The sequence below is a fragment of the Juglans microcarpa x Juglans regia genome, chromosome 4D (assembly GCF_004785595.1).
Source record: "Juglans microcarpa x Juglans regia isolate MS1-56 chromosome 4D, Jm3101_v1.0, whole genome shotgun sequence".
Classification (NCBI taxonomy): Eukaryota; Viridiplantae; Streptophyta; class Magnoliopsida; order Fagales; family Juglandaceae; genus Juglans; species Juglans microcarpa x Juglans regia.
The window spans coordinates 33,794,613-33,819,570 of NC_054600.1; the positions used below are offsets into that span (position 1 = coordinate 33,794,613).

The following is a 24,958-nucleotide window of genomic DNA, read 5'->3' on the forward strand; positions in this document are numbered from 1 at the left end:
TAGTAATGAGATAAATTGTGAATAGTAGTAAAATTTGTAAATTAAAATTGATGAATAGTAGTGAGATAAGTTGTAATGAGTTGAGATTGGTTGCGAATACAAACATCTCGTCCTCACGTTTGAGTAGCTATTTTTTTATTATATAACAATCAAATAATATGAGATGAATTTAATTTTGGCTATTTCATTTACATCAAATTCCTACATTTGATTATCTATTTATTGTAATAAAATAATATACATTTAAAAAATATTTAATTTATTTATTTAGTTTTATCTAGACAAATGAAGCCGTGCATTGTTAAAAGATAAATGATATATACAAGCTCCGGATGGACAAGACTTGTACAATCCATTTTATAAAAAAATAGATCTCGTTATGGAAAAAGCGTGAAAAACTCATTTTTTATTGATGAGACGCACATTTTTACAAAAAAAATTGTACAAGACTGTTACATTTGGGGGAGAGAGAGATTATTCCTTTCATGTTTTGTCTAGTTTGCACGATTGAATCATTGAGATTTCTACCAATGCAAGTAATCAATCTATTTTATGAATTATCTTTTTCGATTTGTCTCACTCGTTTGTTTATTTATTTTTTGAACAATTTCTTAAAGATCTTTCATTGTTTGCATAAAACTCAATATGACTGACATAGTCTACCCTTATTCCAAGCGCACCACCACCGCTAGTGCTAATAACACAACAACCCTAGCCACCGCTACTGCTGCTCCTGTCAAGCCCCAATTGTGGTGTAGAATGAAAACAAAAATGGTCAATAACCTAATTTCAAACTATTTTCCCATAACAGTTACGGAAGATTCTCAATTCCGATTCAAATGTTTCGGGTCGAGTCTTAATTTATGATTAGAGTCGACCACGTGCTATTTTGTTCACTCCTTGGTATGCATTCCTAACCCATTTATATATAATTTGTCACTATATATGATATTTTAAAGATAAATATTTGATTTACAATGAAATCCCACCAAATTAAAATTAACAATTTGATATAATTTGTAGTAGTACTCCAAATTTTAAAGAGTTTTGTTTATGGAAAGCACGTATAATATATCATATATAATTATATTAATTTATAATTTTAATATTATACAATTTATTTGTAATACGAAAATAAGTTATTTTATTCTCAAGTCAGTGCACAGAACACACCATCTGCATTATTTAAGTGGTAATATTAGGTTTGCAAAATTAAAATTCTAAAATTTATACTTAAAATCAAATTATGTCATATGAACACTTTAATAAGTGTTATACATATTGATTTGATAATATAAATTTGATAATAAAATATATAACTAGATTAAATGCATGTTTGGATGCTTAAATCATTTAAAAATTTTGTGAACGATAGTGAAATAGTTTGAATGAAGATATTATGGCTCATTTATTTTCGAAGATGAGATGAGATTAAAGTTAAAAAGTTGAATAAAATATTGTTAGAATATATTTTTTAATATTATTTTTGTTTTGAGATTTGAAAAAGTTGAATTGTTTATTTTATTTTGTATTGAAAGTTGGAAAAATTGAAATGATTAGATGAGATGAGATGAAATATTTTCTGAAAGCAAACGAGGCCTGAGTGATTTTAGAAAATGAGAGAAAAAATAATTGAATAAAAATATATTTTAAAATAAGTATTTTATTGGAATTTATGAAATTAGATAAATAAAGTTAAAAATTTATTTGAATATAACTTTTTAATATTTTTTTTTCTAAAATTTATAAAAATTGTATTAAATTTTGTGCTTTATTTTGAAGCTTATAAGAATTTTATTGCTTTTTTTATTTAAGTACTGATTAGATAAAAAAATATAAAATTAAAAATTAAAAAATATTTTATATTTAAATAATATTTAAAAGTTTTGAGAAATTTAAAAAATTATCATATTTACGAATCATGCCTGAGTCCGGTCAGCTTCCGATCGAAAAATTCCTAATTTTCAAACTGGTGCAGAGTACACTCCGTTGAAGTAGTACCGAAATACCACCTTTGTCCTTCACACGGGCACAAAAACAAAAAAAAAAAGGGGAGGGGGGAAAGAAAATCTCCCCCTAGCATTTGTGCTAAAAGGCACTCTCCACCCACCCTTTTTTCGTCTGTCTCGTCCTTTCGACGTCTCTCGCCGGCATCCGGCAGAGAAGGAAAAACAAAAAAGAAAAGGTACAAGGAACAAGAGAAAGAGACTCCTCATTCTTTCTTCTCTGCATTTGCATTGGTTGATAGGTACTGGCAGAAGTGTTGCGTTTGTTTTTCTGTTCAAGTAGAAGATGTCGGAGGAGGAAAAATTGTTGAGGGATGCGAAGAAATTGCCGTGGGACGATCGGCTGTTACACAAGAACTGGAAGGTGAGGAACGAGGCCAACATTGACTTGATCGCCGTATGCGACTCCATAACAGATCCGAAAGATCCCCGTCTTCGTGATTTTGGTATGTTTCTCGCGCTCTTTTTCTGATTTTCTTTAGGGTTTCAAATTTTACGTCGCAGATCCGTGTTTCTTTTATTCTGGTGGTCGATCTGTGCGTTTCTTTCTTTGTCATTGCAATGGCGTGATGATACGGTGTGGTTCTGCTTTGTTGCGTGGATCTTGGCTAATTCTTGGATTCGACTTTTATTTTCAAACAGGTCCGCTTTTCAAGAAGACGGTGGCGGATTCGAATATGCCAGTGCAGGAGAAGGCGCTCGATGCTTTGATTGCCTACTTACGCGCTGCCGACGCCGACGCCGCAAGGTCGCGCATGAGTTTATATTTTGAATGCACTTTCTTTTATTATCTATTTTCTTGCATTTCATTTTCTTCTTTCTGGTTACTTGAATATGAAAATCTTGATTGTTAACGTTACAGGCATGCCAAAGAAGTATGTGATGCAATTGTGGCCAAGTGCCTCACTGGAAGGCCTAAGACGGTGGAAAAGGCCCAGGCTGCATTTATGCTATGGGTAGAATTGGAGGCTGTTGATGTTTTCTTGGTATTCTCTCTTTCTTGAAATCGAAATTTATTTCATTATTTTTTTGATATGTGATAAAAAAGTTGTATTCATAGAAATAGGCAAAACTCATGTACACATGGAGTATAAATGAGAATTATCTAGTTAGAGTTTACAATCGAAAGGAGAAAATCATGGACATTTAGCCCATTACAAACAATGGCCCCTGCCCATAAGAACAACGATTTAAAAAAGAAAACTTTAAGCCCATCCATTGTTCTCTTACGATCTTTGAAGTTTCAATCATTTTTCTCCCGCCAAATACACCAACACACATATAGGAACTATTCTCCAGATGGTTGCCACTTGTGAGTTACCTTGAAGGCCTCTCCAGCTTGCAAGGAAGTCCACTAGTCTAAGAGGCATGACTCATGACAATCCAATTCTTGTAAAAAAATCATCCCACATGGTGTTGACTACCTTGCAATGTAAAAGCAAATGATCTACTGATCCACCATTCTTCTTACACATAAAACACCAGTCCAACATCATCACTTGGCGTTTCCTTAAAATATATGTGGTGAGGATCTTGTCCAATGATGTTGTCCATACGAAAAAAGTTACTTTTGAAGAAGCTTTCGTCTGCCATATACTATTCCATGGGAACATGGTTATTCTAGGGCTCGTTAGAATTTGGTAAAACGATCCAACAGTGAATCTACTTTTCTTGGAGGGACTCCAGTTCATCTTATTAATGGTACCCTTTGTCATTCTTATGGAATACAATGCCGCCTAGAACTCTGTGGTAGTCTCCAACTCCCAATCTTGGGTTGTCCTAATGAAATCAACATTTCATTGTGGGGAGCCACTAGAAAAGACCAAGAGATCGACTATCATTGCATCTTTTTCTCGTGCGAGCTTAAAAATGGCAGGGAATGTGTCTTGGAGGCTTTGTTCTTCACACCATTTGTCATACCAAAACCTGACACGAAAGCCGTCACCCACCAGAATATGTTAATGTCTTCAGAAGATCGTCCAATGTCTTCTAATGTATTTCCACAAACCCACCACCCCATATGGGCCGCATACCTCATTCGAGCACCATCTTCCCCAAACTGTGAATCTATAATGGACTTCCATAGGGCCCTCCTTTTGTGTTGGTACCTCCACAACATTTACTCAACAAGGCTTGATTGAATTTCATCAAATTGTGAATCCCTAATCCACCTCCAGAAATTGGAGTATAGACAATTGACCAATTAACAAGATGAAATTTGAACTCTTCCCCCAATCCACTCTACAAGAAGTCCCGTTATAGGTTCTCAATATGGTTAGCAACCTTTGTGGGGAGCGGGAACAATGACAAAAAATAGGTGGGTAGGTTAGAAAGAGTATTTTTAATCAAAGTGAGTCTACCACCTTTTGACAAATACAACCTCTTCCAAGAATCTAATCTGCACTCCACCTTTTCAATCACAACATTCCAAATCCTCTTTGATTTAAAGGAAACACCCAATGGTAAGCCAATATACTTCAGAGGTAGAGACGATACCTTGCATCCCAAGAGAGAGGTGAAATTATCTGCTTTAGGCACCAATTCTGACTTTGAGAGATTAAGGGCCAATTTGGATCCCAAACTCATCTCATCTAATCATTATAACTTTTTCAAATTTCAACACAAAATATAATAAACAATTCAACTTTTTCAAATTCTAAAATAATAATAATATTAAAAAATAATATTATAACAATATTTTATTCATCCTTCACCTCAACTCAACTTAACTCAGTTCAACATCCAATCGCAGCCTAACTCTCAATCTCGAGACAACTTTAAAACAAATAAGTAGAGCCCTCAAAGATTAGATATGCCTAAGATGTGCTGGAAGTTTTACGTATCAAAAAAAGATATGCCTAAGATGTGCACCATAGAAGATGAGAGCATCGTTAGCAAATAGCAAGTGAGAAATATCAATGGAGCTATAAACACCATTCCCCACCGAGAAACTATAGAGTAAACCACATTCCACAAGGCCTGCAATCATTGTCACTAGCCATGCCATGGATTACTTTGTACACTTCATCTTCTTCAAAAGGCCTTTCTAGCCACCTTGCACATTGTTGATCTAATGTTGAAAAAGTTATACCATCCACTTTCGGTCGCTAGGTGTGCTGTTCAGATGGAGTTGTTTGTAATACTGCGTGATGTGGTTCTTGATGACTAGCTGATCCAAGGAAACTGCCCCATTTACCATCAACATATAAATAACATTGTTCCTTCCATGAGAATTATCTATCCTATGGAAGAACTTTGTGCACTTGTCTCCCTCCTTGAGCCATAGAGCCCTTGATTGTTGTCTCATGGAAATCTCCTCCATCAATGTTACTCTTTTCAGTTCTGTGATTCCTGACTCTTGTGAGTTCTCTCGAATTTAGAGAGAGTTCTTGCCTCCTCCTCACCTTCTGAACCCTGTAGCTCATCTAAGAGAGAGTGCCTCTGTTGAATCACATTGCCAAAAACTTGTTCATTCCATTGCTTTAGATCATGTTTAAGCTCTTTTAACTTTCTTGCCATTATAAAGGTTAGAGAGCCTTGAAAATTGTAAGAAGACCACCATTGTTCAACTTTGTCTACAAACCTGTCAGATTTAAGCCACATATTCTTAAATTTAAAATACCTTCTACCTCCTTGGATGTCTCCACAGTCTAAGATGATGGGGAAGTCATCAGAGTATAGCCAGGATAATCTTCTTTGAGTTACATCCGGAAAATGTAACTCCCAATTTGGAGTTAACAAAAACCTATCAATCCTCAACCAAGATGGGAGTTCTCGGTTGTTGAACCAAGTAAACATACCTCCAGTTATTTCATTATTCAATGATGATGTTTAAATTGTTTCATGTGCAATCAATTGGGTTTCTCTTTGGTTTACTAAAATTATGTGATGCATTTTTGTTGAATTGAATGGTGTATCTATTGCATATAGAAGCAAGTTTTCTTTTGGGGTGTATGTATAGTTATACGTGAACGGGTTTTTGTACCCCAGGAACAAGGAAACATGCATGCATAATTTGATTGATTCTTTTAGCTTGTCTGGCTAAATATGTTTGGTTAATTTTTACTTTGTTATAATGTAATGGTCTCTAGCATCGAGTAGAAGCTGTTTGTAACACCCCTTCTATAAGGTTAGGGACGTCACGTGCTTATGTCATTAAAGCCAGGCAAGAGACTTCATAATTTAATAAATCAAACTAAATAAATAATTAAAGCCTAAAATTAAATCCAACTGCTCCACCTAAGCCTAGCTCGCCTGCTCGTACTGATCACCTCACCTGAGTGGTAAAAAACATGAAATAAAACTAAAATGAGTCGAAAACTCAGTAAGAAATCTATCACAACGTAAACATAATAAATGTAAGGCTTTCATAAAAATTTTCATGCTGGGCTTAAAATCATGACTGATCATATTGATGCTTATGCTATGCATGACGTGTATTGATTTATTTGAATTAATTGAATGATCTGATTTAACTGACTGAGCTAACTGGCCAATACACTTCACCCCGTGTGCGAGGTTGTGCACAGGCCCCACGTCCTGCGGTCTCAAGAGGAGCCACTGATAGTATTCTGGCATATTATGGTGGACCACGCTTGCGTCCGTGGCTTGCACATCCATCTTGAAATTGCATTGGTACCATGCATTTGAATGACCATTTGATTAAACTGATCTAATCTTATCTCGCATTTGAACTTAAGATAGCTTACGTGTCTTATGCGACGTGAGATGCAAGACATAATACGTACATAATTATAATTTTTGAATCTGAACATGATGCATAATGATATGATCGTATGCTATACTAGATGACATGTTTGCATAATCATGACATGCGAGATACATAAACACTGGCTTTCAAGAATTGGCTTTAATAATACTTTATCTAAGTTGACATGTGATGATCTTAATTCGTGATCAAATTATTTACCTCTCAATGCTTCCGCAATCTCATTTCGTAGCTCGTCACCTATACAAAGCGTTAAATGTCACCAAATCTGTCTTGGAAACGTGTCCTAATATCCCATTTAATTAAATTCATACTATAGAAAATAATCAAATAAATATTCTGTTTAATACTAAAATTAATGAATGCTAATATCTTAAATGATTTAAATACTAATAACAAAGTTTGACTTTCAAATTATAATTTAGTAGAATACTTGGGCTATATTCAATTCTATTAAGATAAGTCGTGAAAACCTCAATTCTTAAAATAGGTTTACTTTCTTATAATTAACATAATTATTCAATCTTACAAGAAATCTAATAAATACTAATATCATTTAAATATTCTTAACATATTTCTTTATTTTCTAGTTATAACTATAATAGAACAATTTTATTCAAGCTGACAAAATAACAATGGAAATTTGTTTCGATAATTAGCTTACTAATATACAATTCAAATATTGGCAAAATTATAATTATAATCTAACAATAATTTAACACTAATAGCATATTATAATTTGGTAGGAAATCATATTTGATTTAAATCTATTAAATAACACTGGAAGCTCGTTTCATAAAATATACTTAATCAGACTTATCGTTTAAAATATAATTAAACTCTTATTGTTCAGTACTAAAATTTAGTTGTAAAAATTAATACTTAATAATATAATTTAGTTCCTTAAATATGTTCTTAAAAACAGAATTTCTGGGCTAATATACTTATTTAATTTAAAATTAAGCCCAACTTAAATGTTAGCCCAACCCAACATAAAAGCCCATGTGAAAATAAGTATAAAGCAATCTACCATTCCTTACAACTAAGGGCATTGGCGTAATATAATCAAAAGGTTCTTAATAGAAGGCTACACAACAACTTAACAAGGGCTTTAAAGGCATTTTAGTAATAATGGAAAACTTGCATGCACTTTTTGGGAAGGATTGAAAACCAAAACAATACAAGAAGGAAGATAGTGGCTTACGGGAGGGGGAAGCATTGTGCGACAGGGTAAATTCCAAAACTTGCTGAGAGAGAAGGAGATGCGACGAAGCTGGGGCTGAGGCGAAGGTGGTGAGTGCAACGGCAGAGCTGAGAGGGAGAGATATCGGTGTCGTTGGTTTAGAGAGAAAAGTGACAAAGAAGATAAAGAGGAAGATCGGGTATGGGCTTATTGAGGCGGCGAAAGGCTGACTGCAGTGAACTGACCAACAGTTTCTGTGGCTTTTTGGGTGGTTTTCAATGAGGAGTTGTGGGTATCTCGGGTTCCCGCGTTTGGGTCATTCTATGGTGGTTTTTGGAGTGCAAGTTGGCACGGGGTGGAAGAGACGTGGCTGGCCATTGGCTTACGGTGGTTGTCCAGGGCGTTGTCATACTCTTGAGCGTGGCGGTCAAATCAGAGCTTTGGCCTTCACTGTTGTGCTCTGTTTTGATGAGGAAGAACAGGGGTTGCGTTCACGTTGGTCTCTTGTTGTTCTTGGCAGTTGCAGTGATTCTAGGCATCCCTCGACGGTGGTTGGGTGAGTGAGTTTTTTGGTTTGCCGTGTCCTTTGGGTGGTTGGTTCCGTGCGTCGGGTGGTGGCGAAATTCCCTTCACTGTGCTACTTGGTGCGTGGCTGGCCATGTCTGAGATACCGCGATGGTGCTGAGATGTGTGATTGGTTGTTGGCTGTGAGGATGGGGGTGCTTCACTGCTGACTGTGCGACAAGGAACACGTAAGTGCAGTGACTTGATCTTGGGTGGCTGGAGATTGGAGTCTTCTGTTGGCCGTGGCTTGGTGTGTGGTGACTGCCTTTGTTTCGACGCACAGTGGGGAGAACACTGCAGTGAGCTTGAGGTTGGTTGTGGCTGAGGGAGTTGCGGCATGTGCATGGCTACGTGGGTATATATAGAAGTTGTGTAGGGTTTTCCTTTGTGTGAGTACGTCGGTTACCAAAAGAAAAGTGTTTCAACTCAAGCTGAGAGATGCGGGCCTAAGTCGGTTACAAAATATGAAATGACTAAGAAATTTATTCTAAGAAGATGAAAGGAAAAATAATGTGAAGGAAAGAGACGTATAAAAATGAGGATTTCAGCGCTTGCATTCCGTTGACAACATGATGTTGAAATTAATGTTGAACATCCGAGAGGGTGAAGGGGACGACGAAAAATCCCAAAATATTAAAGCGTAATTAGGAAAGATTATTATTAATAAAGATGAAAATATTAACAATTATAACTAAAATCATAGCTATAATAAAATCCGTATTTAAAATATAAACAACCTATTATTGTTGTCATAGAATTCGATAAAATTGATAATATTAATAATAACAATAAGAAAATTTTATAATAATATAAAACAACATTTGATAAAATTATTCACCTTCAATCCTTAAGACATATAGAAGAGCGTTCTTGATGATATCTCTCCACAAGGACCCCCGTTCTTGATGATATCTCCACAGCCTGCAAATTCCTAATACCCAAGCCTCCTTCTGTGATTGGAGAGCATATTGTGGCCCATTTTACCACGTGAAACTTACACTCATCATTCATCCCCTCTAAGAAATCTCACTGAAGAAGACTTGTAGTAACTATAGTTTCTATGAAGATGCTTTGCATCTTTTTGTATATTTAATTCAATTGCATCTTGTTTCTGCTTGAATCTATACCTAATGACTGAACTAAGTCTATATCCATCATGGGTTCATAACTTTATATTTGTATGTACATATAAGTGTTAGTTAAATAATACCTATTATAGTTTGTATGTTTGTTTCTTGATGCTTTGGAGGTGCTCTTGCACTTGAAATATGAAAGATTTTGTTAAGCTGGCCATGTATAATTTGAATATATGTCCTTTTACTTAAAAGTTGAAGATATGTCCTAACATTTTTTTTTTGTTTTTCTTGGGCGGGATGCAAGGCGGGGAAATGATCTTAGTTTGTTAATGAATGTTGCATATACATTAAATGTTAGGAAAATTACATTTTAAACCTATAAATGATCACTTCTTTTGTAATATTTTTTTTGATCAGTCACATCTTTTGTAATATGACTTCCAAACTAATAAAGTTGTCACTTACCCCCAAATTTGAAACATAATCACAATTTGTCCCATTCTTCAAGATCTGACTGTTAAAATCGTGCCTTGTAGAGTTAAATGACAACTACGATAGTTTGGAGGTTATTTCAAGTGATAGTTTGAGGGGGTAAAGTATAATTTCCCCTTAATTGTATCTTTCACATATTCTTCATAATTGGTGATCTCATGCTTCACAACACATAGCTGCCCCTTGATCTTCTTAAATAAGTAAGATGAGTTTTAATAATAAATAATTAGAGATATAGGCATCATCAAAGTACACGGGGTATACAACAAGTACACCTAATGAGAGTAGCTACCCCTTGTTCTTTGCATGCATTTGATATATATGGTATCCTACCGATTAAAAAAAATATGGTATCTGTTTTATTGTATAGCTACATGGTTTGGCTTTGCTGCAATTGGTCAACTTTTCTTCTTAGACTTATGGCTCATGATAATTGTAGGATGCGATGGAGAAAGCAATAAAGAACAAAGTTGCCAAAGCAGTTGTGCCTGCAATTGATGTCATGTTTCAAGCCTTAAGGTTTCATTTTACAAATTATGTATTAGTTTTTTGGCATTTCCTCCCCTTATCAAGAGATTGATTGAGAGTGAGGTCATGGGTTCTATCCAATGATGTATTGTGATTGTGCAGTTACTTTCATGGAATTGCATGAGGTCCTCCATTTTTTAGTACTTATTTTACTTTCATTGCTCTGATTGCATCAGTGAGTTTGGAGCAAAAATTGTTCCTCCGAAAAGAATTTTGAAGGTGCTTCCTGAACTCTTTGACCATCAAGATCAAAATGTTCGTGCATCTTCTAAAGGATTGACTCTGGAACTTTGTCGCTGGATTGGGAAGGACCCTGTAAAGTCAATACTCTTTGAGAAAATGCGGGATACAATGGTATCATATGTTAAATATCTGTTTCTATGGCTTTGTGCACCTTTCTTCTTTCTTTAGATGTGTGGCTCGAATTTATTTTTCTTTTCATTTATATCATTGGCTTGTCTATGTTTCTCCTATTGTCTGCAAATCAATCAAATAATTTTTGTTTTGTTTATTTTGTTTGTTTTTGGGCTGGAAGAAAAAAGAGCTGGAGGCTGAGCTTGTAAATGTTACAGGAATGGCTAAGCCATCTCGCAAAATAAGGTGAATGTCCTTTTGTGAAGAAGCATTGTAGATTTTGTGTACTCGCTTCATGATCCAGTCAGTTCTTTGGCAATATTTAACATGTTAAAGTGCAGTTTATTTTTACTCCCTGGACTTCAATTTTTTTGTAGCACTGATTTTTTTTTTTTACCTTCATGTATTACATTCTGTCTTTATATTGAATTCATGTCAGCAGCTCAAAATTAACTTTTGCATAACATTTGTTCTTTTTCTTTTTCTTCTTCCTTTTTGGTCAACAAATTGCTCATGAGCTGGTTCTGATCATGGTCTGATATTTATGCTGTTAGATCCTTCAAGAAGTTAAAATTTCAGTTTTTGAACAAAGAGTTTCTTGGACTGTGGCATTTCCATTTTCCTTCTTTCACACCCTAGGTTAAAATCGCTGTCTATTAAGCTGTAACGTGTATTTCCCTTTGTGCTATAGTAGTTTTGATATCATTTCCTTGGAGCCAGGAGTGAATTAAAAGAAAAAAATAGGGAAATATAATGAATTTTCATTTCAATTCACTTTTTGTTTATAACAAATGCACCTTGTGACTGCTTGCCAATCGCTGTCTAATCTGAGTATTAATCTTTACAAGAAATGATCTTCTACGTGAATAGAGCTTGTGTTTTTGGTAGTTCCATTTTATGGATGGAATTAATGGTGGCATGCTTATTAGGTCTGAGCAAGACAAAGAGCCAGAACAAGAAGCCGTGTCTGAAGTTGTGGGTCCTGTTGCTACTGCAGAATCCTCAGTTGAGGGTATGCAATTGATTCTGCAGGGATCCTTGAACTGCTTTTGATACACATGCTAAGGTCATAGCTATATTACTAATCTATCCTCGTTCCTGATGTATCTTGATTAGCAGCTCCTCAGGAAATTGATGAGTATGAGCTTGTTGATCCTGTTGATATATTGACTCCTCTTGAGAAGTCTGGATTTTGGGATGGAGTGGTCAGTGTTATATACCTTTTTTCATTTTGGGTAACAAGTAAACGGTTATTTTGTTGGGCTATTTGGTGGGCTTGAGTTTTTTATTTTATTATCAAATTATGAACGTAACGTGGTATCTATTTTTCAGAAAGCTACCAAATGGTCAGAACGAAAGGAGGCTGTAGCAGAGCTAACCAAGCTTGCCTCTACAAAAAAAATAGCGCCTGGTGATTTTACAGAAGTTTGTCGGACATTGAAGAAGGTGTGTTAATATCATTTCGCTGAACCAAGTCTTCCACTTTACTGTTTGAGATTGCTTCCTGTATTCTCTTTTGGATTGAAATATGGGTAAGTCTTAATAATGAAATTTAACCACGATTTTAAAGTTTATGTATTTCGTTTTTCGTAGGATGCATGGTGTTAAGTCTTGAGTTATGACATTATGGCCAAATTATTTCATGCTTAACCTTCTGGCCCAGAGAAATGAAGTTAAAATTAATGATGGCATGACAGTTTGAGAAGCATCTTGGATGCTCACATTCTGGAGCCCCTTATGTTCTACTCTTTTTTTTGGTGGTTAGGATGGGGTTACAGCTTTCGTTTTGTGAAGATTCAGGTGACATTTATTGTGTATGCAAGACTATATGAGTAAAGATTTAACAAGCCTTTCCTCAAGATTCTTTTACGTATGCAAGTATCTATATGTTTTCCATTAGTTTGGTGGCATATGTTTTTGAATGTTTCATTTGGGTGGTCAAAGTTGGCATGTTGATAGGCCAACTTTGTCAGCCCTTCATTTCCAAAGAATCCTGGATGCTAATAGGCCAAGAATCGCTCATAAGTACAACTTTGAAGTTTGATATGCGGGTGGTTGACTTGTTGTATTTGCATCTGTCGTTGGAAATACTCATGTTGTTGCTGTAGCATGTCCGTGATCTTCCTCGTGATCACCCCTGGGTCGTCCGTTTCAAGGTGCTCTCGGTTGCACCATAACGTAATGTTGCCACAAAATCCAAGTAATCACTCCCTCACTTGACTCTCGTCCAGTCACTATAGATCAAGCCTATGATACTAAAGATCAAGTCCTATTACTTTGATATGGTACCTAAGTGACATTATAGATTTATCGAGAGTCATGAAAGCTCTGATACCAAGTTGTGGTGCCCTTGGTAACTTACTCGGTGAGGGACTACTGTGCCAGGGATGCTAGTTGGTTTGCAACAACCCTGAATATGTAAGTGCATGTTCATATGGTAAGCACACACTAGGCATAATAAATCAAGGTAGAATATGTAAGGGGATTAGTCCAAGACTAATGCTAAAAGTACCATAGATGTATACAAAAAAATACATTCTTTAATAGTAATATCCAAAAGTCACTATCACTTTATCGCAAACAATATTATACACATTTATCAGTTCATCTCTTACATCAAAACATTTTTTTTTTGATCGGTAACATCTCTTACATCAAAACATAACGAGCCATAAAGCGTTCATTGCCTAACTATAAATATAATCACTAATAAGAGACAAGCCACCATAGCTATTCCTTTGGATAATCTTCCTGGGCTAAATTTCCATAAAGATCTATGGCTTTGATGAACGAAACCGTAGGTGGGACCACCACGGTGGGATTTCTAGTAAGCTAAAACCTATGACAATACTAACAATGAGAGACAATGTCAATGAATATACATGCACTGATCCATGTAAATAAAGTTGGATGCTCACATGTAAACTTTACTCATATAGTCTTGGATGCTCACATTCTGGAGCCCCTTATGTTCTACTCTTTTTTTTGGTGGTTAGGATGGGGTTACAGCTTTCGTTTTGTGAAGATTCAGGTGACATTTATTGTGTATGCAAGACTATATGAGTAAAGATTTAACAAGCCTTTCCTCAAGATTCTTTTACGTATGCAAGTATCTATATGTTTTCCATTAGTTTGGTGGCATATGTTTTTGAATGTTTCATTTGGGTGGTCAAAGTTGGCATGTTGATAGGCTCTGCATTTGCTCTTTTATAGTTTCTGATCTATGTATTCTAGTTGCTGAGTTCTGCCGATGCAGCTAAAGCTTGAGTTTCTATCTGAGAGTTTCACTGATCATTTCTGCATGCAGCTTATTACAGATGTGAACATTGCTGTTGCAGTTGAAGCCATCCAAGCGATTGGCAATCTTGCCAGTGGTCTAAGATTGCATTTTTCTGGGAGTTCAAGGTTCTTATTGCCAGTTTTACTTGTGAGTCCAATTAGGCGTTATTTACAATGGGAGTAATAAAATTGATAGGAATGGATTATAGTATGTTTGGTATCTTCTTTGATACCTTCTTATTTGTCTATGGTTCCATGTGTCATCTTGTGATAGCGTGCCTGTTGGTGAGGGAAAACAAAGGGTGTCTTTGGTTATGATTTTTTTTGTCGATTTCTTTTTTGGGTTTTGAAAATGAAAATTGTTTTTGTTCAAAAAACGAGATGAAAAGAGGGGTGGAAAGTGAAAAAAGTGACTTGTAATTTTCAAATTTCCTTGGACAAACAAGTATGAAAAAATTTCTCAAGTGCAGAAGCTCTTCTGAGCTAGGAGGGTGTTCCACTACTTTGTCCAAGAGGACGCAATTTCACCTATTGTGGAAGGAGTAATGAAAGGGAGGCCCCAGATTAAACCATGCGTGGAATTGGCTATATAGTTTGGAACTAAACATCTCTGATATTATGAAGCTTAACTGTAAGTGATTTGAGGGTTGGGTTGGTTCTTGTGTTATCCCTAGCCTTGAGTCCATAAGATGCTCCCCTGCAATTGTAAATGCGTTTTGCGCTATGTTTTTGGTTCCTTTTCTTGTTTCTTTTTTCTCCTTGTAAGAGAGTCTTTCTTATATTCATCATGTGTACTTGGGTTGCGCCTTTCGAGCCTAAAGATTTCTTATTTATAAAAAACAAAATTGCAATCTTATCTGGTTTGTATGCACTTGATTCTAGTTTTAACATTGCCGACCCCAATTGCAATAAAATTGGGGTCTTGTCCTCTTAAAAAAAAAAAAAAAGGTAGACAAGGACTTTTTTTTTTATGGGTAAATAGGAATTGTCTTGAAAAAGCCAAAGCCAAGTACACGGGACATATACAAGAGCACACGAGGACTATGCAATAGAAACACCAAATTGATTATTTTATGCTGATTGTATATTAGGGTTCATGTGGTTATTGAAGTTTGAATTCGGTTTGTATAACAAAGTTTCTTATTGAATAGGAAAAATTGAAGGAGAAAAAACCCACATTGACAGAATCTCTTACTCAAACTCTCCAAGCAATGCACAGGGCTGGATGCTTAAATCTTGTTGATATTGTTGAAGGCAGGTTTTCTTTCTCTGTCTTTAAAAAAATGCTTCCATTATCTCCATTGTGCATGGAGCTAATGGAAATTGTTCAGTAAAAAATTGGTTGTCAGTATTGATTAAACCTTTAGGCCTCGTTTGTTTTCGCAAATGAGATGAGTTGAGATTAAAATTTAAAGTTAAAAGTTAATAAAATATTGTTGGAATATATTTTTTTAATATTATTTTTGTTTTGGGATTTGAAAAAATTGAATTATTTATTTTATTGTGTGAGAATTTAGGAAAGTTGTAATGATTAGATGAGATGAGTTGAGAGGAGTTATGAAAACAAATGCAGCCTTAAACTTGTTCAGGAAAAAATTGAAGTCTATGTTTCAGACTTGTTTGTTAGTACTGATTGTAATGAATGCTATCTATTTGCAGATATTAAGAATGCAGTGAAAAACAAAGTTCCTCTTGTTCGCTCTTTGACTTTGAATTGGGTTACATTTTGTATTGAAACGAGCAACAAGGCTGTTGTGCTAAAAGTGCATAAGGATTTTGTACACATTTTTATGGAGGTAGGTGCCTTTGGTTTCTTCTGTGATATTTTCAGACTTCTTTTAAAAAGAAAAACTGCAGTAAACTAAATATAGTTTTTGTTGTTCTAACTTGAGATCTATGAACAAGCAGTATTTTTTTTTTATCGGTAAACAAAATTTATTGGCAAGAGCCCAAGTATACAGGACGTATACAAGAGCAATGCCTGAACGTGCTAGTGAACAAGCAGTTTTATTCTGCATTCTTAATGTTTGGGCTTAGTTAGCAATATATTGGGTTGAATATAAACTGTATGGAAAAAAGTATCTTGATATCAATAAAATGTCTTCTTACTTGTATGAAAAAAAAGTATGGAAAAAAGTAAGTGTTTCATTTTGTCTGAAGTCTTATTACCTATCAAAAAACTTTGTCCGAAGTGTTATGATATGTTTTAAAATTTTGGCTCCAAAGACAAATAAAAAAATATCATAACGCTTGTACCGGTTGATAGGTAATAAGACAAATAAAAAAAAGACTAAAAAAAAAGGAAGTTTTTTTATAACACTTTGTCTGGAGCTAAAAAAGTAAGTGCTTTTTCATTCTAATGGCTTAATCCAGTGGGATATAAGTAGACTTCCACAACATCTTGTCCTCATCATTACCACCAAGCCTCAAAGAGTATAAAAAACTGTAAAATGCTGAAAATGCATCAATCTCCCAATCATGGACAGCTCTAGTTAAACAAATATCCTGCTGGATTGAGCCATTCGAATGACAAAGAAAATCAGAAACTGCAGCATAACGATCGGAAGCCAATTGAAAGATAACCGGAAGCATACTATTGAGGGCTCAATCACCATACCAAGCGTTAAACCAGAAACGGATCTTAGCTCCCTCTCCAACATCAAAACTAACATGATTGACAAAATTCTCCCATCCCTTTCTAATGAATTTCTGAAGTCCCACACCATAAACCCCCCGAACTTCATTAGCACCAAGATTCCCCCCCCCCCCCCCCAAAAAAAAAAAAAAAAAAAAGCCACTTCCGTACTTCCAATCAATGACCTCTCTCCGAAGCGACTCTCATTCCAATTGATATCTCCATGGCCACTTTCCCAATAAAGCCTTATTAAAGATCCCTATGTATGAGGATGGGGGGTGTTTGCCCGCCACACTCGACTTGTGCTGGGGGATGGCTCTAGACTAAAATTTTGGCATGGCTTGTGGTGTGGAGAAAATGCCCTCAAGAACTCATTCCCTTCAGTCTTCAGGATTGCAGGTGAAAAATAAGCTTCAATGGCTGAACTCATGGAGATATCTGGGGGCTTAGTCCAACGGAATGTGAGCTTTACTAGGGCTGCCCTAGATTGGGAAGTTGATAGCTTTGAGGACTTCTTTCGATTCGTCTTCCATAAAACCAAGCCCTTAAAGAGTTGTCACACTGTGGTGGGTGCCCGCAGGAAAATGTATATTCTTGATTCGCTCTTTCTAGAAGTCTCTCACACAATTGCCGAACAACCACTTTCCATGGAGAACGATTTGGAGAAATAAAGCGCCTCCCGAAGTGGCGTTTTTTGCTTGGACAACTTCTTTGGGGAAGATTTTGACAATGAACAATTTGCGAAAACGCGGGGTGATCATAGTAGACTGGTGTTGTATGTGTAAAAACAATGGCGAGACTGTGGATCAAAGTTGCTTCTATGGGCCAAAGTTGTTGACTGAACATTTGAGGACAAGTAGCACACACTAGAGGAGCTGAGATTATTTTTTGTTAGAACTTTGCTTTTATGGGCCAAAGTTGTTGTTTTTAATGGCCTTGATCTTCATGATTTTCTTATTTCCATTTGCCCCTCCTAGATAGGTGTTACCTCTTGTGTACTTGGGCTATGCCTATTCTTATTAATACAATCGTTTAATTATATATAAAAAAAAAAGATCCCTAACTATGAAACCCCAACTAGGGGTGCGCTTCGACTCTGACGCCCACCTATGACCTCCGACTCCGACTGGGGTTCCCCTCTGACTCTGACTCTGACTAATGGAGCTCGGAGTCGGAGTCGAAGCTTTGATCGGAGTAGCAAATGGGCTTTTTCAGGCCCAGTTGCCCTACTGGGAAAATGGGCTCCGATTGGCCCAATATTAACCCTTGTTTAATAATGTAAAAAAATAATTAAAAATATCTAAAATACTGTAAAAAAAAAAAGTTAAAAAGCTAAAATTTCAATACAATAACTAAATCAAACTACAAATCGCAAACTATAAATTTAAATTTAAAACGACAAATTGCAATAAATTTAAATTTACAGCACCAAAATAAATAATGTCATAGATTTCATTCAAATGTGAAATAGCCACAATGCCCCTCATCAGTCTTGGACAGTCCATGCATTTGAGTCGATGACTCGATAGTGATTTTCAATTTTCTTGCATGAAGTTTTAACTTTTATTGATCAGATGCGCTATCTTTTCTTTAGTCATTTAATTATAGACTTCTAAACCATTAGCCAAGAGATATTATGAACTCACCTCCACCTTTAATTCTGACGAGTTTTGCATGATGGTAATCATCCCACAGTGCGTCGGTCTTAGACTCTCAGTCATCCACAATTAGTCTGGGGTTCACAAGTAGGTTTACATAATCATATTAATTATAAATTAAATAATGAAAACATTAAAATTATGTAAATAATCATTTTAAAACCATAAAGTTACCTGATTCATGCCTATAACTCTCGGCATCAACGGTATCTACTCCAATGGGCATTGAACTTAACCAGTTCTGTGTGCAAACGAGGGCCTCGATGGTGGTCGAAGACAATGAACTCCGATAAGTATCCAAGACACGACCTCCAGTGTTAAACGCTGACTCAGAGGCAACCATAGTGATAAGAATGGCTAGTACATCCCTGGCTATTCGGGAAAGGATTGGAATGGCAACCATAGTGATAAGAATGTGCATGGAGTGTGCATGCCAAGCCACACGCTGGGCTGCACGCGGCTACTAACCTCGCTGGCTTGCATGCTGGACGCCCCGTGCGTGTCAACGCGCTGGCCAAGGCATGCATGCATGCTGGGTGCCCCGTGCGTGTCACGGCACGGGCCAAGGCATGCGTGTAAGCTGGCCATGGTGCTGTCCTTGCCTCCCAAGGGCAGGGTCGAGACTTGTCCCGAGGCCACTTTTCTAGGGGTTTTAACATGATGGCAGACGGCGTTCAGAGCTCAACTTCCTCATGTGAAAGTGAGGACTTGCCGTGTGAGAAACTGAAAGTGAGGGGGGACGAAGGGGGTCCTGCATTTTGGACCCCCTTCCTTCACGAAACAACATTGTTCCACTTCAAGCGGAACGACGTCGTTTACCTACCTCATTAAGACAAAACAACGCAGGCCAAACGAAACAACATCGTTCTTCTTGAAGTGGAATGACGTCGTTTTGATCATGTGTCTTTTTTTTTTTTTTTTTTAAAAAAAGGTTAGAGTTCGGAGTTCGGATCTGATTCCGACTCTGAACTTAGACTATTAGGTTCCTCCGACACTGACTCTGAATTCCACAAACTCCGTTAAAACTCGGACGGAGGGTGGTAGTTTTGCCCCCCCCCCCCCCCCCCCCCCCCCCCCCCCCCCCCCCCCCCCCCCCCCCCCCCCCCCCCCTTATCAATCTGGTTGGCCACCCCTGGAGGCAATTTAAACAATGAAAGAAAATAAGTGGGAAGATTGGAGAGGGTACTCTTAATAAGAGTAACACTACCCCCTTTAGATAAGTATAGCCGCTTCCAACCAGCCAACATTTTCTCAACCTTCTCAATAATCCCATCCCAAATAGCACTAGCCTTAAAAGGCGCCCCCAACGGGACCCAAGTATTTCATAGGTAAAGAAGCGATTTTGCAGCCTAACAAACATGCCAAACTATTGATGTTATGCACCACCCCCACAGAACCAACTCCAACTTTCCAAGGTTCACCTTGAGGCCCGAAACAGCTTCAAAGCATAATAACACAACCTTTAAAGCTTGAATTTGGCCACAATCTGCATCACAAAAAATGAGTGTCATTTGCAAAAAGGAAGTCAAAAAGAGTAATAGATCCATTAATAGCATTACCAACCGAGAAACTTGAAAGAAATCCTCCCCCAACGGCGGCCTCCACCATTCGACCCATAGAATGAAAATTTTGAGACCAATAGATTGACTACATGTTAAGTTGTTTGTTTTACCGTATTCTAACATAGTGGCATGCTTTATCTGACATTAAAATCCTATTTGTTAAGTTATAACAATATCTTAGTGGATCTTGAGGAAAAATAGATTGTCACTAAAAATATGAAAGTATTGTTGTTTAATACATGAACTGGTTCTTGGCTTGGAGCATGATATGGGTTGTTATTTTTTAATTACATGGTTTATGCCCCCTGCTAATGTCTTTCTGAGTTTATGCAATGTATAGTTGTGGACAATTGGCTCGTTTGAGACCCGTATACTGCTATATTTTAGTCCCTCCTTTATGTTTGTCTGAAGATGGAACTATTTGGTTCATGCAGTGCCTCAATGATGGGACACCTGAAGTGAGGGATGCAGCCTTTTTGGCCTTGGCAGCAGTAGCTAAGGTAGCACTTGCAACCTTTGATAGTTATTTATGCGTGAACAGAGAACTTATCAAATAAACAGATAATGAATGAATTTTAGAAACTATTGCTACATTTTCAACTTGATTTTTGTTCATTCTTTTTTAGTTGGTAGGCATGAGGCCTTTGGAGCGGTTATTGGAGAAGCTTGACGATGTTCGGAGAAAGAAGCTCTCTGAAATGATTATGGGTTCTGAAGTTGCTATGTGCACTGCTTCAAGTTCAGGTTTGTAAATAATTGTACTCTGAGTTCATACTGATATAACGCACTGGTATTCTTTAGATTTTTTATATGTATGTTTCTTACGTCATTATGGTATGCCAGTCACAGTCCAAACTTCTGGTAGGAATGTGCCTTCTTTGGAGGTGAGTTGATACTTGTTTCTCAATTTAATTTTCTAGCACTGCATAGCATATGCTTTTCACATGTGGTACATTGATGATTTTCAATTGTGATCAATAGTCATGCCTTTGTTGTTTTGCCATTTCATTTGTTTTACCTTGCTTATCACACCTTGGAGACGTGTTGACTGTATTGCACTGAAAGCTTAGTGAGAAGATAAAAAAACAGAGGAACTCATGGGATGCCCCCGAGTTTGGATATTTAAGCTTCCTACGATCAACACAGGTCATCATTGGTATATGTTTAAGGCTCTAAATTTGGGGTTTTGAACAAGGATGATTAATGTAATTGTTGCGGACAATAAATGGAATTAAAAGATCATAATACCTATCAAGAATTGAAATGGAATTAAAAGAAGAAAAAATAAAGAAATAACAAACCTTGCAACCTCACCAAGGCCTGTAAAGATTTTCATCTATTAGATTTTTATTTCGGTCTCAAAAAAGGGAATTTATTCAACTCTCACTAGTAAGAGAATGTATCATCACATAAATAAAAATGTAATGGACTACAGTGGAAAAAACAACTTAAATAAGAAAACCCTAGTTAGTTCCATGGGCTATTATTATACACTCCATGCCCAACAAAATCTTTTTTCTTTTTCTTTTTTTAAATTGGTGTGTCAAACTAATCTGAACCGACCGTAATTTTTATTATTTTCTCCCTTGATACCACTGAGGTTGTGATCAACTGTAGGTTTCATGGTGGCCTCAATGATGCATGCCAACATTGATTTTGGAAATTTTGGGATCACCTCATTGTTATATTGCATGGAACAAATATCAACATGCCTTTAATTATATTGTTAATAAATGTTCAATATAAATCAGGATGGAAATCCCTAGTGTAATGTATACCTAGAATTGATTCTAGTTCTATATTGGCTGTCCTGAATTTATGAACTGCAGGAATTTTCATAGTTTTGTTTATGTTTCTGATACTCTTTTTACAATTTTGGAAAGAGCCCTGGCATATATATATATATATATATATATATATATATATATATATTTTTTTTTTTATAAGTAAACAAATTTTATTGATCAAAGAATCGGCAAAGCCATATAATAAGGTCTAAAACAGAAAAAAATGCCTTAAGCTACGTAGGCAGATTATACACAAGAAAATCATGTATGTCCATGCCATTGAAATCAACAGCAATAGCCCAAGTACAAAGTGTTCTAAAGAAAAAAAACTTTCAGCTCCTCCTGCGATCTCTCCTTGTCTTCAAATGTCCTGTCATTCCGTTCCTGCCATATACACCACATAATGCATATAAGGATGATCTTCCATACGGCTTTAATCTGTTGCATGCCTCTTAGATTGGTCCAGCTGGCCAGCAATGCCACCCCTGTCTCCGGCATAACTCAAGACAAGTCTAATCTACTAAACACCTCATTCCATAATACCCGAGCGGTCTTACAATGTAGTAGGAGATGGTTTACAGACTCTCCCCCTTCTCTACACATGCAACACCAATTTACAATGATTACCCTTTGTTTCCTCAAGTTGTCGATTGTGAGAATCTTCCCCAACGAAGCTGTCCAATACAAAAAATGGTGCTTTGGGAGGCACCTTATGTCTCCAAAGGCTTCTCCACAGAAACTGAGTTTGGAGTTCTTGTGTGAGTCTTGTAAAAAGAGCGAACCGAGAATACCCCTTTACCATCTGGTATCCACCACACTAAATCTTCCTGCTAAGTGCTTGGTAATATAGAGTATAGAAGACTGTAAAAATTTGCAAAGCTGCTCATTTCCCAATCTTGTGCCGCTCTACTAAAGGTGATGTTCCAACGGATCTACTCCCTGGATATCTCCATAACTTTCGCCACTAATACATCTTTAGCACTAGCAATATTGAACAGTGAGGGAAATATCTCTTGTAGAGTACTATTACCACACCAAATATCTCTCCAGAATTTGATCCTAGAGCCCTCTCCCAAAAGAAGTCTAGTATGTCTACTCAAGGCCTCCCATCCTCTTCTAATGTGTTTCCACAAACCCATTCCATACGCTCCCCCTTACTTCGTTAGTGCACCATCCCCCCCATAAATCCCCATATTTGCTCTCAATCACCAATTTACACAGGGTTTCTGGTTCCTTATGATATCTCCACAACCACTTGCCAAGTAACGCCCGATTAAAGGTCCTCATACTTATAATACCCAAACCACCATTAGAAATAGGGTGGCATATCGTCTCCCACTTGACTAGGTGAAACTTGAACTCCTCCCCCACTCCACTCCACAAATGTATGTATATATATTTGGCTCTCTGTTTTACAGATTTCTTTGTAATTTATGCAGCAGTCCCTTCCTTGGTTATGTACGTTCCTATATGAATATAGACTGTGATCCACTTTTGCCTTTTGGCACTTCGATGTTTATCAATTAAATAATTGGTTATGAGGTTCTAGGTGCATGCTGTATTGATCGGATCCAATTGTAGGGGATGCTTCGATGCAAGGTTTTCTAGAATATTTGTAGATTTTCTTTAAAGTAAAATAAGAATTTATTGAATGAAGGCGAGTACACAAGTGGTATACAAACAGCATACACCTAGTTACAAAATCAGGAGCTAGAAAGTGACACGAGAAAATAATCATTCAAGTAATCTCCATTAAAAACACAAGATGAGGCCCAAAGAAATAAAGTATGGAAGAAGAAACTTCTAAGCTCATCCAGAGAACGCTCCTTATCTTCAAACCTTCGACTATTCCTTTCAATCCAAAGACACCACATGATACATAGAGGAATCATCCTCCATACATCCGCTTTAAGTGAATTGGCCTTACACCCTTGCCAACAAGCAAATAAATCAACCACCCTCTTGGGCATCACCCAAGTAATACCAGCTCTATCAGAAAACTTTTTAAAGATGGGTTTTATGGGGCTTTGTGAAAGTGGTGAGACTCATTAAAAATAGGTTTGAATGGAGAACGTATTTTAGAAATGTTTTCATTGGGGTTTGAAAAAGTGGTTGGACCCATTGAAATTTTGTGTGCGAAGAAATTTTTGAGTTTTTTTTTTTTTTTTAGTGTTTTGTAAAAGTTTTGGTTTTGGTTTGTTATGGCAATGGAGGCAAGATGTTTTGATAACTGAGATTGTTTTGGTGTAAAGATGTTTGGATTGAGAGTGAGAAAATTTTTAAAAATTGTTTGTTCCCAAACATTTCCGTAGTGCATCATTAAAGTTTATTATTTTCCTATTTTAGATTTCAAGCTTTACTTGTCATACTTGATTACGCTACAGACTCAAGAGGACATGTTTGTGAGAAAGTCGGCAGCTAGCATGCTTAGTGGGAAGAGGCCTGTGCAGGCAGCTGTGAGTTTTTCTGCTTCTTCATGTTCTTAGTACTTAATTTATGTTGAATTTCCATGTGTTTCATTTTTGATTAGTTATGATTCTTATCAGTCCACTATAAAAAAGGGGGCCACTGTAAAATCGGGTGCCAACAAGAAAGGTGATGGAACTGGACAGCTGAAATCTTCAAAGCCAGTTGAGCCGTCTGAAGACATTGAGGTAAATTAATGATGTCTTTTTGAAAGCTCTGCTTCATTTTTTGTTTGCTTTTGCTAGCCCTTTGCTAACCGCCTTTAAATGTTTAAACTTATCAGCCATCAGAAATGAGTCTTGAAGAGATTGAAAGCAGATTAGGTTCTCTTCTACAGGCAGAGACTGTTTCTCAATTGAGGAGTACTGTTTGGAAAGAACGGCTTGAGGGTTGATCTCTTTTTCTAACTCTCTCGTTTTGCTTATTTAATGTTTACCTGGGACATCCTTTGTATGTTTCTTTGGGCTAGTCAGATCCTATCCTTCTCAAATTGAAAGATAAAAGATCAGTTTGGGTGGTCTTCTTTATAAAAAGGGAACAGGTTGAATATATATAATACAAATTTTGTTTAAAACTCATAAACTTTATCTATTGTGAAATGCCTATTGTCGTCAATGAAATTTACATTTACTTACTTTT

The 24,958-nt window shown here is 36.5% G+C and overlaps 1 protein-coding gene across 4 annotated transcripts in view; it reads left to right on the plus strand.

Annotated features, from left to right (window-relative positions):
- The first annotated feature begins 2,065 nt into the window (after positions 1 to 2,065).
- Positions 2,066 to 24,958, plus strand: part of LOC121261284 (protein MOR1-like) — a 34,311-nt gene continuing 11,418 nt past the window's right edge. Inside the window, exons 1-18 of one of the 4 annotated variants that reach the window (XM_041163585.1) lie at positions 2,066 to 2,452; positions 2,649 to 2,754; positions 2,869 to 2,992; positions 10,490 to 10,569; positions 10,755 to 10,932; positions 11,114 to 11,178; positions 11,862 to 11,944; positions 12,049 to 12,137; positions 12,265 to 12,378; positions 14,240 to 14,359; positions 15,363 to 15,465; positions 15,871 to 16,007; positions 20,501 to 20,566; positions 20,693 to 20,810; positions 20,910 to 20,950; positions 24,238 to 24,309; positions 24,400 to 24,507; positions 24,603 to 24,708. In XM_041163585.1, the coding sequence (XP_041019519.1) occupies positions 2,293 to 2,452; positions 2,649 to 2,754; positions 2,869 to 2,992; positions 10,490 to 10,569; positions 10,755 to 10,932; positions 11,114 to 11,178; positions 11,862 to 11,944; positions 12,049 to 12,137; positions 12,265 to 12,378; positions 14,240 to 14,359; positions 15,363 to 15,465; positions 15,871 to 16,007; positions 20,501 to 20,566; positions 20,693 to 20,810; positions 20,910 to 20,950; positions 24,238 to 24,309; positions 24,400 to 24,507; positions 24,603 to 24,708 (1,870 nt within the window). In that variant the 5' untranslated portion in view covers positions 2,066 to 2,292. The remainder of the gene's footprint in view (positions 2,453 to 2,648; positions 2,755 to 2,868; positions 2,993 to 10,489; positions 10,570 to 10,754; positions 10,933 to 11,113; positions 11,179 to 11,861; positions 11,945 to 12,048; positions 12,138 to 12,264; positions 12,379 to 14,239; positions 14,360 to 15,362; positions 15,466 to 15,870; positions 16,008 to 20,500; positions 20,567 to 20,692; positions 20,811 to 20,909; positions 20,951 to 24,237; positions 24,310 to 24,399; positions 24,508 to 24,602; positions 24,709 to 24,958) is intronic. The other 3 variants (XM_041163586.1, XM_041163587.1, XM_041163588.1) reach the window with 3 other exon arrangements.